At 41.8% G+C, this 13,876-nt stretch overlaps 2 protein-coding genes across 6 annotated transcripts in view; one reads left to right on the top strand and one right to left on the bottom strand.

Annotated features, from left to right (window-relative positions):
- The window catches only part of PRKD3 (protein kinase D3), a 42,696-nt gene extending 35,789 nt beyond the window's left edge, over positions 1-6,907 (top strand). For all 3 annotated transcript variants that reach the window (XM_085055209.1, XM_085055211.1, XM_085055210.1), the window contains 6 exons: positions 105-211; positions 769-930; positions 1,299-1,397; positions 2,189-2,456; positions 3,317-3,402; positions 4,046-6,907. In XM_085055209.1, coding sequence (XP_084911335.1) covers positions 105-211; positions 769-930; positions 1,299-1,397; positions 2,189-2,456; positions 3,317-3,402; positions 4,046-4,219 — 896 coding nt within the window. In that variant the 3' untranslated portion in view covers positions 4,220-6,907. The remainder of the gene's footprint in view (positions 1-104; positions 212-768; positions 931-1,298; positions 1,398-2,188; positions 2,457-3,316; positions 3,403-4,045) is intronic.
- A 459-nt stretch (positions 6,908-7,366) lies between these two features.
- On the bottom strand, positions 7,367-13,874 carry NDUFAF7 (NADH:ubiquinone oxidoreductase complex assembly factor 7). Of its 3 annotated transcripts, none has more exons than XM_085055212.1 (10): positions 13,587-13,874; positions 13,345-13,502; positions 13,173-13,253; positions 11,911-12,021; positions 10,736-10,946; positions 10,182-10,240; positions 9,338-9,451; positions 8,457-8,600; positions 7,968-8,141; positions 7,367-7,585 (listed from the first exon to the last, which is right to left on the bottom strand). In XM_085055212.1, exons 1-10 carry the CDS (start codon positions 13,777-13,779, stop codon positions 7,379-7,381), a joined length of 1,452 nt encoding a protein of 483 aa, XP_084911338.1. In that variant the 5' UTR covers positions 13,780-13,874; the 3' UTR covers positions 7,367-7,378. The 3 variants fall into 3 exon arrangements, with proteins under 3 accessions (XP_084911338.1, XP_084911340.1, XP_084911339.1); XM_085055214.1 differs by having other exon boundaries at positions 13,704-13,873; XM_085055213.1 differs by having other exon boundaries at positions 13,665-13,873.
- Between the last annotated feature and the right edge of the window lie 2 nt (positions 13,875-13,876).

A 13,876-nucleotide genomic window follows, 5' to 3' on the forward strand; every position in this document is an offset into this window, starting at 1 on the left:
TTGACACAATATACTTGTTTCCCCAAAAAGGAATTTCTGCTGTCATGTTTTATAGCTATGAATTGCTCCTACCTCTCGATGGCTGACATTGACTTTCTGTTTAGGAAAACATAGGAAGACTGGAAGAGATGTGGCTATCAAAGTCATTGACAAGATGAGGTTTCCAACTAAACAGGAAAGTCAGCTTCGTAATGAAGTAGCCATTCTCCAGGTATATAAGTGTTTTTTAATCACATTGGAATTTTGTTCTAAATAAACAATTAGTGAGATTTTGTATTGTGTATAAGGGCTCTAAATAGATTTTTTAATTTAGTTCTGTGATTTTTGAGTACTTTTGTAAGAGGAAATCTTGTAAGAGCAGGAATTCCTGAGTGCTTGGTAAAGTTAACTTGGGGATGATATCTATTCCCTGTAAGGGATCCACTGAAGACATGTATTTGGCTCCATGTTGTCTCCCTCATATTATTTTCTGCTATTTTTCACTACTGGCTCCTCAGTCTTTGAGTATTATACTTGGTAGCTGGAGTACAGAACATGCATCATCTGTAAAATTAATGATTACAGCTAATTTGTATTAAACAAATTGTCCTTAGTAGTTGGCCTGTTTCTTGGGTTGACATTTGTTTCAAGCTAGTTTCTTGCCCTTTTTTTTTAAGCCTCTAACTGTCCACTTAGGTGTTTTTTTATTTCTGGTGCAACATTTCAGTGTAATTCAGGATATTTCATACTGTTTTATTTTAGTGATGTACCTGTGCTACTTTATTTTAGAATTTGCATCACCCTGGGATTGTGAACCTGGAATGTATGTTTGAAACCCCAGAACGGGTCTTTGTTGTGATGGAAAAACTCCATGGAGATATGCTAGAAATGATTCTTTCCAGTGAGAAAAGTCGACTTCCAGAACGAATAACTAAGTTCATGGTCACTCAGGTGAGCATTCAGTTCCTCTGCTTTGAGAGGAAAGGCTAGGTTTGGGGTTTGTGATGAGAGAGTTTGGAAAAGAGTTTTTCTATGTTGTTATTTAAAAGAGACAGCACAGAGAGCTGCACATGTAATGAAAGTTGAATAAACAAGAAAAGAAGTTTGAATGTTAATTAAGTTAATTTTTGGCCCTTTTTTCCCAGGACATAACCTGATGTTTCAAATCTTGATAAGGTGGAAAAAATAGTAGTTGCATAATATATGTGGGTTAGTTCTTGAGGACTATGTTCATAAAAATTGCTGTATTGGTTAGTGTGTGTCTTTTGATACTTCTGATCTGCTTGAATATGTTCTGAAAATGTTCTTTTGTCTGGTAGATACTTGTTGCCTTGAGGAATTTACACTTCAAGAATATTGTGCACTGTGATCTAAAACCAGAAAATGTACTACTAGCATCAGCAGAACCATTTCCTCAAGTGAGTGAAGATTAAATGATACTTTTCATTACTTATTCATTGGGCTGTTTTAAAGCAATATCAACACTGCAGCTTAAAAAGCGACCTCTTGTGGGATTTTCAACTGACTTACTCTAGAATTACTTGAACTGCATGTATTATAGTTGTTTCTTTTTTTTCCCTTCCCCCAATAAATACCTTTAGTACATTTCTCTCTCATATACCCTGAGGAGGGCTTATTGACTTGGGGTTAAGTGTTGGACTTGATCTGGATCCTTTTATCTCCACAAGTGCCTTCTGTGTTCAAGTTAAGGAACTGTTGCAGAACCAGGAAGATTTGAGCATCAGTGCATGTGCAAGTTGTTGATGCTTTTTGTCTGGAGGTTCTGTCAAGAGCTGGCTGGGTCTGAGTTCAGGCTAAAACTCAGGGTTTGATTTCTGTGTAGCTGAAGCCTCCAGCTTCTGGAATATGATTAAGAGGAATGGGATTTGGCTGGGATTCATGTGCGTTTTTAACTTTGGTTCCATGCCTTGTGAGAGTGAGGATTCACCTCTGAAAATGAGTTGGTTTTGGAATCAAAATCTTTTGTCCTTACATGCACACTTGAGGCCCTGTAATACACAAACTGCCTCAGACCCTGAGGCCGTGTAAGGCCAGATCAGATGGCTGATCTGCATGCTGCAAAACCAGCAACACGAGTGACTTACATGGGGTTTTGTGTCTGTTTTCATACATGCAATGTTGAAGTGATGGCAGAAAGGGTGTGAAGTCACACAGAGATTTCTCAGTTTAAAATGTGCTCCTTTTGCAGGTGAAGCTGTGTGATTTTGGCTTTGCACGCATCATCGGAGAGAAGTCTTTCCGGCGCTCTGTGGTGGGGACTCCTGCCTACCTTGCCCCTGAAGTGCTGAGGAGCAAAGGCTACAACCGCTCCCTAGACATGTGGTCAGTAGGAGTTATTGTCTATGTGAGCCTCAGTGGAACATTCCCGTTCAATGAAGATGAGGATATCAATGATCAGATTCAAAATGCAGCGTTTATGTACCCACCAAATCCTTGGAAGGAAATTTCTAGCGAAGGTAAAGAAATGAATTTTCTCTATTAGAATGTTTGTGTATGTAGGTAATGAATTCAAATGCTTAAACCTCAAGGTTCATTTAGAAAGGAGTGTGAGAATTATTGATAGTTTGAGTTTGGTAGACTATGCCAAAGTGGATGAATATGAGCTAAATATATTTGTGGAAGATAAATTGTGAAATGTAATGCTTTAGATCATTTTCAGGGCAGGGAAGTCAGGAGATTTAGCATGACAGATGAGTTTCATGCATGATGAGTAACCTGATTCTTCCCAAAATTCCCAAAGGAGGGTTAATTCATGTGTGGGTATTTGTTGAATGCTGAGATATATTATCCAAACTGTAATCACAGAAACAGGTCAAAGTTGAACCTGGAATTTTAGTTTTGTACATTAGGAAGTATGGAGTTAAATGTCAGGTCTGAGCAATCTAGAAGTTTACAAGGCTGATCTCTAGAGCTCTCCAGTGCCAGCTTTGATAGTAGTAATGTGTGCATGATTAACACACGGGTAGATGTGGCACAACACATACAAATGTATACAACAGTGGAAGTACCCACATCATTGTGGAACACAGGATTATGCTCATGCTTTTTAGGCACTTCTGAAAATCACTGAAATCAGTAGGGGAAAAGAGTAATGAATAACATAGTAAAGCTTTTAGTGTTTCCATCAGAAGTAAGGGGAAGTTACCCCATACCTGTTTTGTAGCGTCATGTAACATAAGCAAAGCTAAATAAAAAATTCAAGGTAGTTCAGTGTAGGATACACTCACATATAAAAAATTCATTTCTACTGCAGCATGTGAATGATGATAGAGGTGGTTAGTATTTAAACAACGTGATTTTTATTCTTCTTTTTCAGCCATTGATTTAATAAACAATTTGCTTCAAGTGAAGATGAGAAAACGTTTCAGTGTTGACAAATCCCTTAGTCATCCATGGCTACAGGTAAACCCATCTGCCTTTTTCACTGTGTTTATAATGGGTGAATAATTTTTTTGGCTGAAATCCTTCAGAGGCTTCTGAGAAGTGCAGCTATCACATTCTGTTAACAAGCATTCATGAGCTTTTCTGGTTTTAGCTTTACATTGGATGTGCTCCAGGATTTTGCCCATCTGTTAATGGCTTCTTTCCTCAAGGGACATTTTTCTTACTGTCTGTCCTGTCTTTTCATTTCTGTCTGACAACAACATGGGTTTACTCTTCTGGCTTCCCCCAGCTGTGGGCTGTGATGGAGACAAACACTGTTCAGTGCTGAAGTTGGACACACAGCCTGGTCTGTGCTGTAACTTGTAGTTACTTTAGGACAGATTTGTTTGGAGTGGAATTTATATGCTGCTTTGACAACCTTAGATAGTAGCCTATTTAATTTTGAAGTATTCTTTGTGGACAGTGTTTGGGGCATTTTGTAGGAAGGTGTTTGGGGTTTGGTTTTCTGTTAAAAAAAAAAAGGAAAAGCAAAAAGAGATCTTGTTGGTTATGTCTTGTGGCTATTTATACTAAAAGTAGAGACAAACTGCAGAATTTATCTGTGGGAATGTAGTGCTGCTGTTTCTTAAAACTGCTTCCTTAAATCTCTTTTACTCTTTAGGATTATCAGACTTGGCTTGACCTTAGAGAATTTGAAACCCGCATTGGTGAGCGTTACATTACCCACGAGAGCGACGATGCACGCTGGAAAGAACACGCTTATGAACACAACCTCGAGTACCCCCAGCACTTCATTATGGCTCCTAATCCAGATGACATGGAGGAAGACCCTTGATCTGTTCATTTTGCTAAATTGCAGCAATGAAGGATACTCCAGGCAGAAACTGAAGATAAGTTTTGGAACAGCTATTGCCGTTTCCAAATGCTGTACACTTAGTTTGGTGTGCAAAGCCCCAGACGATCCTGCATTGCCATGGAATTAGACTGTCGTCTGACAAGCTTTTCTCCATCCCTGGCTTTAACTATGAGTAGTTACTGGACAGTGGGATAAGCCCTGTTGGGTAACATTTCACCAAGATGCGTGGCTACAAAGCCATTACTGAGGTGTAGTATGTAGAGACTGAATGGTTGTGTTTTTCAAGGATTTTTGGTTTTTTCATAGCCTATGCAGTAAGAGTTTTGTAATAGTTTTCTAATCCCTATTTACTAGGCCATAGAGGACTGTTTTTTTTATTAGATACATCTCCCATTTCTTAAACTGTGGATGGTGAAGAGACTCTATAAAGAAATCAGTACAGAATACCTTGGCTAAAGCAAAACGTGGTGGTTTAGTTGAATGCAGCTTCATAGATGAAGGAATAATTTGCTGCTGTTAAATATGTATGTCTTTGCCCTAACTGAACTTTTTCCAGATACCAAAAAAAAAAACACCCCATAACTTCTTACATTCCTCTTGAAATGCTGGCTGACAATCTAAGGAGATGACAATCAAAGCTGTGCTAGTCCTTTGTGTGTTGAAAAAAAGCAATAAGCCACAACAGTGCGCTGCTGTGCAAGGCTGGCATGTCATTGATACACACCAAAGGCATTTTGCCTTAAGACTACACAAGTAAGACTTGATGTAGCATATCCTTTCACTCTGGAAGACCAGCTTCTAGCAGAAGGATGTGGAAAACCAGGGAAAAATACATGCAGCTTTCTTCTGTCATTTTGAGTAATAAGATTTAAAAATTTTTCTAATTTTTTTAAGGTTCCCGGGACTTAAATCAGGAGTAGTTTGTAGCCTGCTAGCTTCTATGTTAACTCTGCTCAAAACCTAGGAGTAACAGTGGATACCACATCACCTGTTGCTTCTGCCAGGGCAGCTGGATTGCAGGAGAAAGGACTTTGCCTTCCCACCTTAAACTGCAGCCCCTCCTGTCCTCTTTACTGTGCTCAGCACTGTTTGAGTTAAACGAAGAGTCCAAAACCAACTCCTCAATCAGTTTTTTTAATATGCAGATGCCTCAGTTGAAGGATTCCCAACCACTAATGGGACTTGTGGCATAATAGCACGGAATCAGCAGTGTTTTTGGAAATGATTCCCTTGGACAGTTCAAGTTCATGGTATTTCAAAGAACTCTGAGGCCATGAATGCTAAATGCAAATGGAAGAGGGTTTTTTGGGTCCTTTTTTAAAAAATGAAAAGGGTGAAATCCCCTTTTTGGCGGATAGCAGTGTTGTGCTGCTGGAGGCTGCTAGATAGCTGTATACATCCCTGATGTGCCAAGCTGCTTAACTGGAGCTTAGATGGAAATATTTCTAAAATACTGATACAGGCTTGAACTGCCAAATGCAGTTAGTTTTTGGAGTATCTCCTCTCTCCTACAAAGATGTTCTTTTTTGTGCGTAGATAAGTATTTTTCTCTACTGTTGTTATTTAGGTAAGGAAACAGGTGAGCAGACCTAAGTTGTTAGATATACTTAAAATGGTCCATGGCTAGTTCAGGGCTGGCAGCTGCTGGCAGTAGCAATGACCTGGCAGTGGAGTCAGTGGCAGCTGCAGAAGGATGTGCCCACAGGTAGGTTTGAGTCTTTAACCCACCTTTTCTTTTCCCATTGTCCTTAATTTATCTGCCACTGCATTTTGTAGGTGTCTGCACTGGCAAAGGCTGAGCTCTGGATTCTTTACCTTGTTAAGGGAGAGTTTCAGGAGTGATTCTTCAGAGAGGCACTGTTTTTCATCTTTGAAACCAGAGCAATTACCTCTGACATTGGTAGTTTGCTATTTGCCCACTCATGGCAAGGGAAGTAGTGCTGTTTTTCAACTTCCACTGCTCAAGTGACCAAATTTCAGTGAAGCCATTGTTATATTCCATCCTAACTGAAATAATGTAGATACAGTTTGGTTTTAAACTTCAGATTTTATACTTGAGCTGTCACTTCAGGTTTACCTGTGTTTTTTTTGTTTGTGTTGTTTTAAGGGAGGAAATAAAGCAGCTCAGTCACTTGAAAAAGCACAACAGGAATAGAGGAAGGACATGTAGAAGGCCTGGCTTTTGTCTCTCCCCATGAAGTCTGCTCTGCTTCAAAATATTATATGAGCTATTTATTCTTCAAGTTGTATTAAAATAAAAATAATGCTGTTAGCCTTTGGAGGAGATTGCCTGATCATACATGCAGACTTACGGGGCCAGACAATAGAAGCCACAAGCAGCTAGTAGTCAAAAAACCAAAAAAATGAGACATACATTATGAGTAAACTTAGTAGAGTAGTAAAAATAGCTGAGTTTTTCATTCCCTCTTTTTCTACCTTTACTGCCAACTTTGACAGCAGTAGGTTACAGTGTTTAATACCCTTACCCCTAGATGAATTAAGTTGCATTCATTCAAGCAATAGTGCTATGGTGATGCTAGAAAAAAGCTCATGTAAAATTTATAGCCTCAAGATGACACTGTCAAGTACTTTTATATTTTTATACATCCCATTGTTTGTAAATATCCTCTGATAAGCTTGAAAATAAAATTTATTTCCCTATCAGAATAGTTCTGTTTATTTACATGAATTATCTCTCCTATCAAATGTCCTTAGGAGTAAATGATTCTATGCTTCCTTGTTTGTGGATTTGTCATTAGATATGTCCTGCTTTGGAAATTCTGCTGGCAGGAACTCCTTTTACAGGCATCCTCTTGCTATTTGCTTTATAAAAATATCTTCAAAGATAGCAAGGCATCTTGATTTTATCCAGGTACCAAAGTTTGAATACATTTAAAAACTCCTTAGTGCATCTGTTAGTTACTGACAAGTTTTGATTTCACTAGTAAATATTTCACTCAGCTCTAAGACCGCCCCCCCCAAAACCATTGTTCATTCTCTGCTCTGTGTGTGCTGGTTTCTGTATGTGCAGTATTTTCTTTCCACTCATACTGCTTCTGAAGAGGTCAAGCAAGAGGGTTAGTGTACTGCCCCAGACTTTGAAAACAGTCATCACACACCTTGAGATAGTATTTGAAATTACTTTAGTAACAGTTCATTAAATCCAGCAACAGGTGGTAAAGGCGACTTTGATTTATCTTTCTTGTCGGGATGTACAAGTCTCTGGTGGGGCAGCAGGGCAAAAAAGTTAAAGCAGTCCCCCATCTTCTCTGGATTCATCAGCATATCATAGCTGTGAAGTAACTGCTCACGAGTTGCAGTGTCACCTGAGTTCTGCAAGAGCATCTGGGAAAAAAAAAGAATGCAGGTTATAGCCCTTCCTGCTTTCCTGTAAATTCCTGCATACCTGCAATCCCTTCTTACATCCTTTCCACTTAATCTAACAGTGCCATGATGGTTGGTAGAACCGGTGAGATCACTGGTGGTGGTCCACAGCCCATACATGGATGTCACTTTTGCAATAATGCTCCTAAAGATAATATGATCAGTTTACTTTCAGGGATCCGGAGTAACTTATATCTAGCAGAAGCAATTTTCTGATCTCACACCTATATGTTATTTTGACCAACTCATTTTAAGATAAAAGGTTTTTACAAAAGCTCTTTTGCTGCATAAGAGTATTGCTGGTGGATGGGGAGAATTGCTGTACCTGTGAATGCTCTCATACCTGCAATCGGAGGTCAATGCCCATGTTCTTTAGAAACTCCCGCTGTTTTATGGGGCCTAAGGTAGCTGCTCTTCCCTGGGCCATCTTTCGAAGATAGCTGAAATCAACATCTGCTGTCAGGTCTGCTGTGCCTGGATCACTCAGCACGTCGTGCAGTTTGTGATTCCGGAAACCCTGAAAATTAAATTGGAAGATTACACTCAGCTGTGGTCCAGCCATCAGAGCTGGGGTCAGCAAAAACTAAGTTGTGTGTTTGAGGATGAGAATAGCAAAATTATACATGGAAAATTTGAGGTAAATGTAGCAAGAGCTCAGATTACCCTTTCCATCTGGCAGAAATCCTTCTGGGTACTGACTGAATAAGAATTACTCAGTTTCATGATTGCAGCAATACAGTTTTTGCTATTATGTCCACTACTTTATCTTACAAGAGCCTAATGATCAAATGTAACAGTATTTTGGCTAATTGCTACAGGGCAAATGCCTTACCCGGAAAGTGTCAGTTTTGGTTCCATCGTGGCCATAATCTGCAACAAGAGCAGCCCCACCATCCTTCTCTATCCGAGAGGCAAGCCTCTGAACAATGACACCAGCCTCAGGACACACTTCCACGTGATCTCTTCTTTCTTCTGGCTAGTGCAGAGTTCAAAGACCAGAACATCTGTATTAGACAAGCACAGGGCAAATATCCCTCACGCTTGATGTCTTGGGGCCGTTGCTTTGTTGGGACATGCAGGCACAGGGGGTGCACTCTAGGCTACCTATACTAGCTTGAGCTACTTTTTGCTATCAGTCATTTTCAATTAGTATTTTCTGAGCACTGGATTTCAGTCATCTCTTCAATAACGTGTAGTGAAATGAAAATAGCACTTTACCTTACACCCTTCAGAGAGACCTTCCTGAGTGAAACTCTGTAGCTGGGGTTAATCTCCAGAACTTAATTTTATAGCTTTGAGTGTCCAGTGAAATTCAGGAAGAAACCAATCACAGCCACATTCCATTAAAGGTCAGCCTGGCACAGAAGCAGGCAGCAGGCTGAGCACCCTGCAGCAGGCTGAGAGCCTGGCTGTGGCAGGGCCACTCTTGAGATGGTGATGCAACACACGCAGTGCAGAGCTGCCTGTAACTTGCTGCCTCAGTTTGCTCTCTGAAACATTTTGTGTGCTTTCAAGCTCCTGTTATGATATATGTGGTAATTTCTGTGCTGTAGTTTCACAGCATACAAAGCTAAATGCTTGTGGAAATTTTAAGCTTTATTCATTTATGCACTGAGCACCCTCCTCTTGCTGTCAGAATAACTGAGAAGCAGTAAATGTACTTGAAGGAGTCAGTAGAGGTGTAAGGACGAGCTCTGGTAGGCAAAACCTCACCTGAATAAAGTTTTGTGTTGCAGGGGTCCTGGATGGTGACAGGACAAACCGCAGCCGGTCAGGAACTTCTGGATCAATATCAACCAACACCTCACGCCAGCCTTTCTCTGTTCTCTGTTTAACAAGCACAAAGCACTTGTTTTACACTCTAACAGATACCACAGTATCTTGTTTACTTGATTGAACTAGTATGTCAAGCCTTTTCACAAATGTTTTAAGAACACAAGACATTATTAATAACTGTTACTCATTCCTATTTAATTCCAGTAACTGCCTTAGAAAAAGCTTGTGGTGGAGTCTCATTTGCAGAGCCAACAAATACAGATTTTAATTGTATTTAAAAGGAATGAATAGTGCTCTGAAGAAAAATGCTGCCTCTTCTATTGACAGTGCAACATTTAACTTACCAAAATAAAAGACTTCATTCTACCGGTGATTTTCATAAACTAATTAGCTTCTTCTGAATCATAACTAGCCTCTATTTTGCTACTCTCATTACTATTCAAGTGAAAGCCCTTCAGTGTTTTGTTAGGAGTGTTACAGAAAACCAGCTGCAAATTAAAAGCTGCATTAATGTAGCATAAGAAATAACTGTCAAGGTTTTGGGGTTTTTTTATCTCAGCAGAAAGAAATCCTTAGCTTTCTTCAACTTTTTTCATTCAAGAACAATTACTAATTTTACAGTTATCAGCTGTATTAAGCCTCATTTGTCCACATTCAGTTAGAATTGTTTTATCACCAGAGCCAGTGCATGTATCTAGTTTGACACCTTAATTCTTTTCTTCCTCAAAGAGAAAAGGTGTTTAAGCAGATGGTCACAATTACAATAATAATCTTGCTATACCTGAAACTTATGTATTGGCAGGGCATCAAAGAACTCGTGTGCTAGGTAAAAGCTGTAACCTGTGGGAAGGTAAAAAAAAAAAAAGCATTTAATTATTAATGCTTCCAGAGCAGCTTCCAGTTAAAAACATTTTAATTTTAATTATTTTTAATGGATTATGCTAGTTAATGTGGTTGTGAAAAAATTATAATTACTTCCAGCTTGGATATATCAAAGACAGCATTTCTACAGCTAGCTCTAGCTTCCAGTCCATGAACTTTTAGATCACTATCTTGTGAAAGGAGATTCAGACAAAACCAGTCAATGGTTTCCCATGAAAAGAAAAAGTCAGAATATACGAAATTGGGTAGCTACATCCAAATGAAGGAAGGCAAAATAGGTAGCAGTGGTGAAAAGGAGCCAAGATCCTGCCTCAGACTCACTCAAGTAAGAACAAATACGTATATAACCACTTTTCTGTCCAGTATGAAGGTTAGCAGAGATGGCCTCTGCTATCAAAAGCTGTCAGTGAAGGAAGGGCACCATCCCTTTAACAAGGTATTCAAGCTCCTTACCTGATGGCACATCTTGAATGTCTCTGTACCAAAAAATGGGAATTCCAGTCTTGGTAATGCCTTCCATGTAAGCAGACTTGTCCTCAGGGTTCGGCTGCACCTTCCCTCCTGTCAGCATCACTGCTTGGATCTCGCTGAGTTTGGGGCTCACTTCTACCAGATGAACAGAGACATCACATTTACTAAGAACAGAGGCGAGCTGCTTGAAGACCTATAAAGGCAGATGAGTTCTATTAGGCAAAGTCTTGTGCTGTGTACATTAAAGGTTTAAGTATTAATCTTTCTTCTCATTATTTACAGTTGAGATAAAGGATTTAGTTGGCTTTCACTAACAAAACAATCTCGGTGAAAGAGACTGCATTTTGCTCCTTTAATAGGAAGTGGGAATTTCTTCATGAACTTTAATAAAAGCTGCTGCCCTTCTAACGTTGGCAAAACCCAGCACACATTACAAGGCAGCAAGGGCAACAGCACAAAGTGCTAATCTGGAAGATAGTAGCAGCTCCTCTAAGACCGGCAGAAGGTTTAACATTAGGAGAGAAATAGTTCAGTTTTCCCTGCCACCTTTAAAAGGTGTTTGATATCCCACATTTCATTATTTTTGCTAACATATATAAATAGAATAAAAGTTATTAAGTGGTGCTTAATCCCATTAGCAATGTTTATAAATCAGCAGCATTTTAAGAAAGCCATGCAAGCATGACTGAACACAAAGGGCTAACTCAAAAGAAACAAGACCCTGAAATCCCCAAAGGAATTAACAAAATTTCACTCCTGTGTTACTGTCTTCACCCTCTTCTGTTCCTTGCACTAAGGTCTCCATCCCAGTTACACACAGCAACTCATTCCTAGATGATTTTCAGTTTGGATAACACTTTTGTACACAGAAATAGTTTAGATGGAATATTCCTGCCCTCCCCTTCTATCCAGTGGTGTTTGGAAGGTCACAGGTGTATCTGCACAAGATGCACATGCTGGCTCCAGTTCCACTTCCACCTGAGAGACTTGGCCCCAGAAACTCATCTATTCTAATTAGAGTCTGAGCTGCCAACCTGACTGAAGTGATCTGATTATTAGGGAAGAGTAAACCCTGACAGCAAAACATCATTCCTTCAGATTTCACCTTAGCTATAGAATAAAGCCAGAAACAAAGAACATGAATAGTTTTCACGTACCCGCAATATATCCTCAGTAAGGGTGCCCCTCCCTGGGCCCAGCTCTACCAGCTGGAAGGTGTTTGGTTTGCCCATGGCCATCCATTCACTAATATACCATATTCCTATTAACTGTCAGAGAGAAACAACACAGAGGGTTACAGCAATAACTTCAGACCTTGTAGAAAATCATACCTGCGTTCTGTCTGATACTGACTATGATAACATGGCAACATTCTGCCTCCATATTTTAAAGTTAGGAAGAATTATGATACATAACTTCACACTCTTCTCTTTGAGTATTAAAACTGGTGATTGCTGTCAGCCTAGCAGAAGCAACTTTCCATCAGTAAACGTGGTGACTGTTCTGGCTGGAGCAAGAACTTAAGGCTCAAATGCAGGTCACTGCCCAGGTGCCTCTGGACAACTGCTCTTCCTGACAATGCATTTACCAAAGTGTCATTGAGAACAAGATTTAGCCACTCTCCACTACTGAAGTGATACACAAACCAGAGTGAGCTAGACCAGACTCTGGAGATTATTTTTAAGGAGAGTTTTCACACTGGAAAACCACCATAATTCTTTTTATTTATAAGCAAGTTCTGTATGCAAGTAAAGCGTTACTAAATACAGATGGTATTTCAGACTATACACATGAAAGGACTTTCAGAAAAACAAAACACCCTTTCCTCCCTCAAAACTAATTTTTCTTTTAGGAAATAACTTGAACCTTATCATTGCTACTCAAGTATTTTAACATTGGTAAGGTATCTGAACACTGGCTTGGAAATCACTTGGGATGCAAACTGGAAGAGACCACATTGGACCATCTGAACCAACCTCCCTGCTCAAGCAGGGTCATCCTAGAGCACATGGCTCAGGATTGTATCCAGATGGTTCTGGAATGTCTCCAGTGAGGGGGACTCTACAACCTCGCTGAGCAATCTGAGTGCCAGTGCTCAGTCACCCACACAGTAAAGAAGTTCTTCCTCATGTTCAGGTGGAACTTCCTGTGTATCAGTTTGTGCTCATTGTCTCTTGTCCTACTGCTTGGCAGCACTGAGCAGAGCCTGGAAACATCCTCTTGGCTCCTCCCTGCAGACACTCACAGACATTGATGAGGTTCCCTCTCAGTGTCTCTTCTCAAGGCTGAACAGGCCCAGCTGCCTCAGCCTTTCCTTGTAAGAGAGATGCTCCAGTGCCTTAATCACCTTTGCTACCCCAGCCAGCCCCGCAGGGTTAAAGTGAAGAAAAATTACTTAAGAAGCAAGGAAGCGCGTTACCTCTCCGAACACCTGACTGATTTCAGGCGAGGTGATGAAGTCCCCGCTCTCGCCGACGCCGCCTCGGCGCGTGTAGTAGCCCTGCGAGGGGGAAGCGGGCACAGGGCCCGGGGCCGCGGTGAGCGGCGGGGCCGAGGCGCAGCCCCCCCGCCCCGGCCCGGCCCCGCCGCACCTGCCCGGGGTTGGTGAGCGCCTCCCGCATGTACTCGGCCACCGTGACCGGCCCGCTGGCCCGCAGCTTGCGCGCCAGGTGCCGCAGCATCGCCCCGTCCCCGCCGGCCGCCTCCGCCTCGCCCCCGGCGCCCGAGCAGAGCCGCGCTGCCGCCGGAGCTGTGCGGAGAGGAAGGGAGAGAGGGGGATCAGCGGGGCAGCCCCGCGAGGAGCGGCAGGGAAGGGCGGAGAGGCGGCGGTCACCGTGGGCAGCGGGAGGGAAAGGGGAGAGGCGGCGGTCACCGTGGGCAGCGGGAGGGAAAGGGGAGAGGCGGCGGTCACCGTGGGCAGCGGGAGGGAAAGGGGAGAGGCGGCGGTCACCGTGGGCAGCGGCGGCGGGACGGGGGAGCCGCTGGCGGCCCGCCAGGAGCGCGCGGCGCGCGAGCAGCAGCACCATGGCAGCGCCTCCCGCTGCGGCTCCCGCTTCACTCGCTCCTGCTCCTGCTCCTGCTCCTCCTTTCCCTGCTCCTCCCCGCCCGCTCCCGGGCCCTCCG

The sequence above is a fragment of the Lichenostomus cassidix genome, chromosome 3 (assembly GCF_008360975.1).
Source record: "Lichenostomus cassidix isolate B80296 chromosome 3, HeHo_3.0, whole genome shotgun sequence".
Taxonomy (NCBI): Eukaryota; Metazoa; Chordata; class Aves; order Passeriformes; family Meliphagidae; genus Lichenostomus; species Lichenostomus cassidix.

What these genes read in the sequence shown, in the direction of transcription:
- NDUFAF7 (XM_085055212.1), bottom strand. Translation starts at nt 13,779, where the DNA reads ATGGTGCTGCTGCTCGCGCGCCGCGCGCTCCTGGCGGGCCGCCAGCGG. An exon ending in TGCCAATACATAAGTTTCAG is followed by an intron (nt 9,452 to 10,181) that starts GTATAGCAAGAT and finishes CTTGTTAAACAG; the next exon opens with AGAACAGAGAAAGGCTGGCG. An exon ending in CCAAAACTGACACTTTCCGG is followed by an intron (nt 8,142 to 8,456) that starts GTAAGGCATTTG and finishes TTTAATTTTCAG; the next exon opens with GGTTTCCGGAATCACAAACT.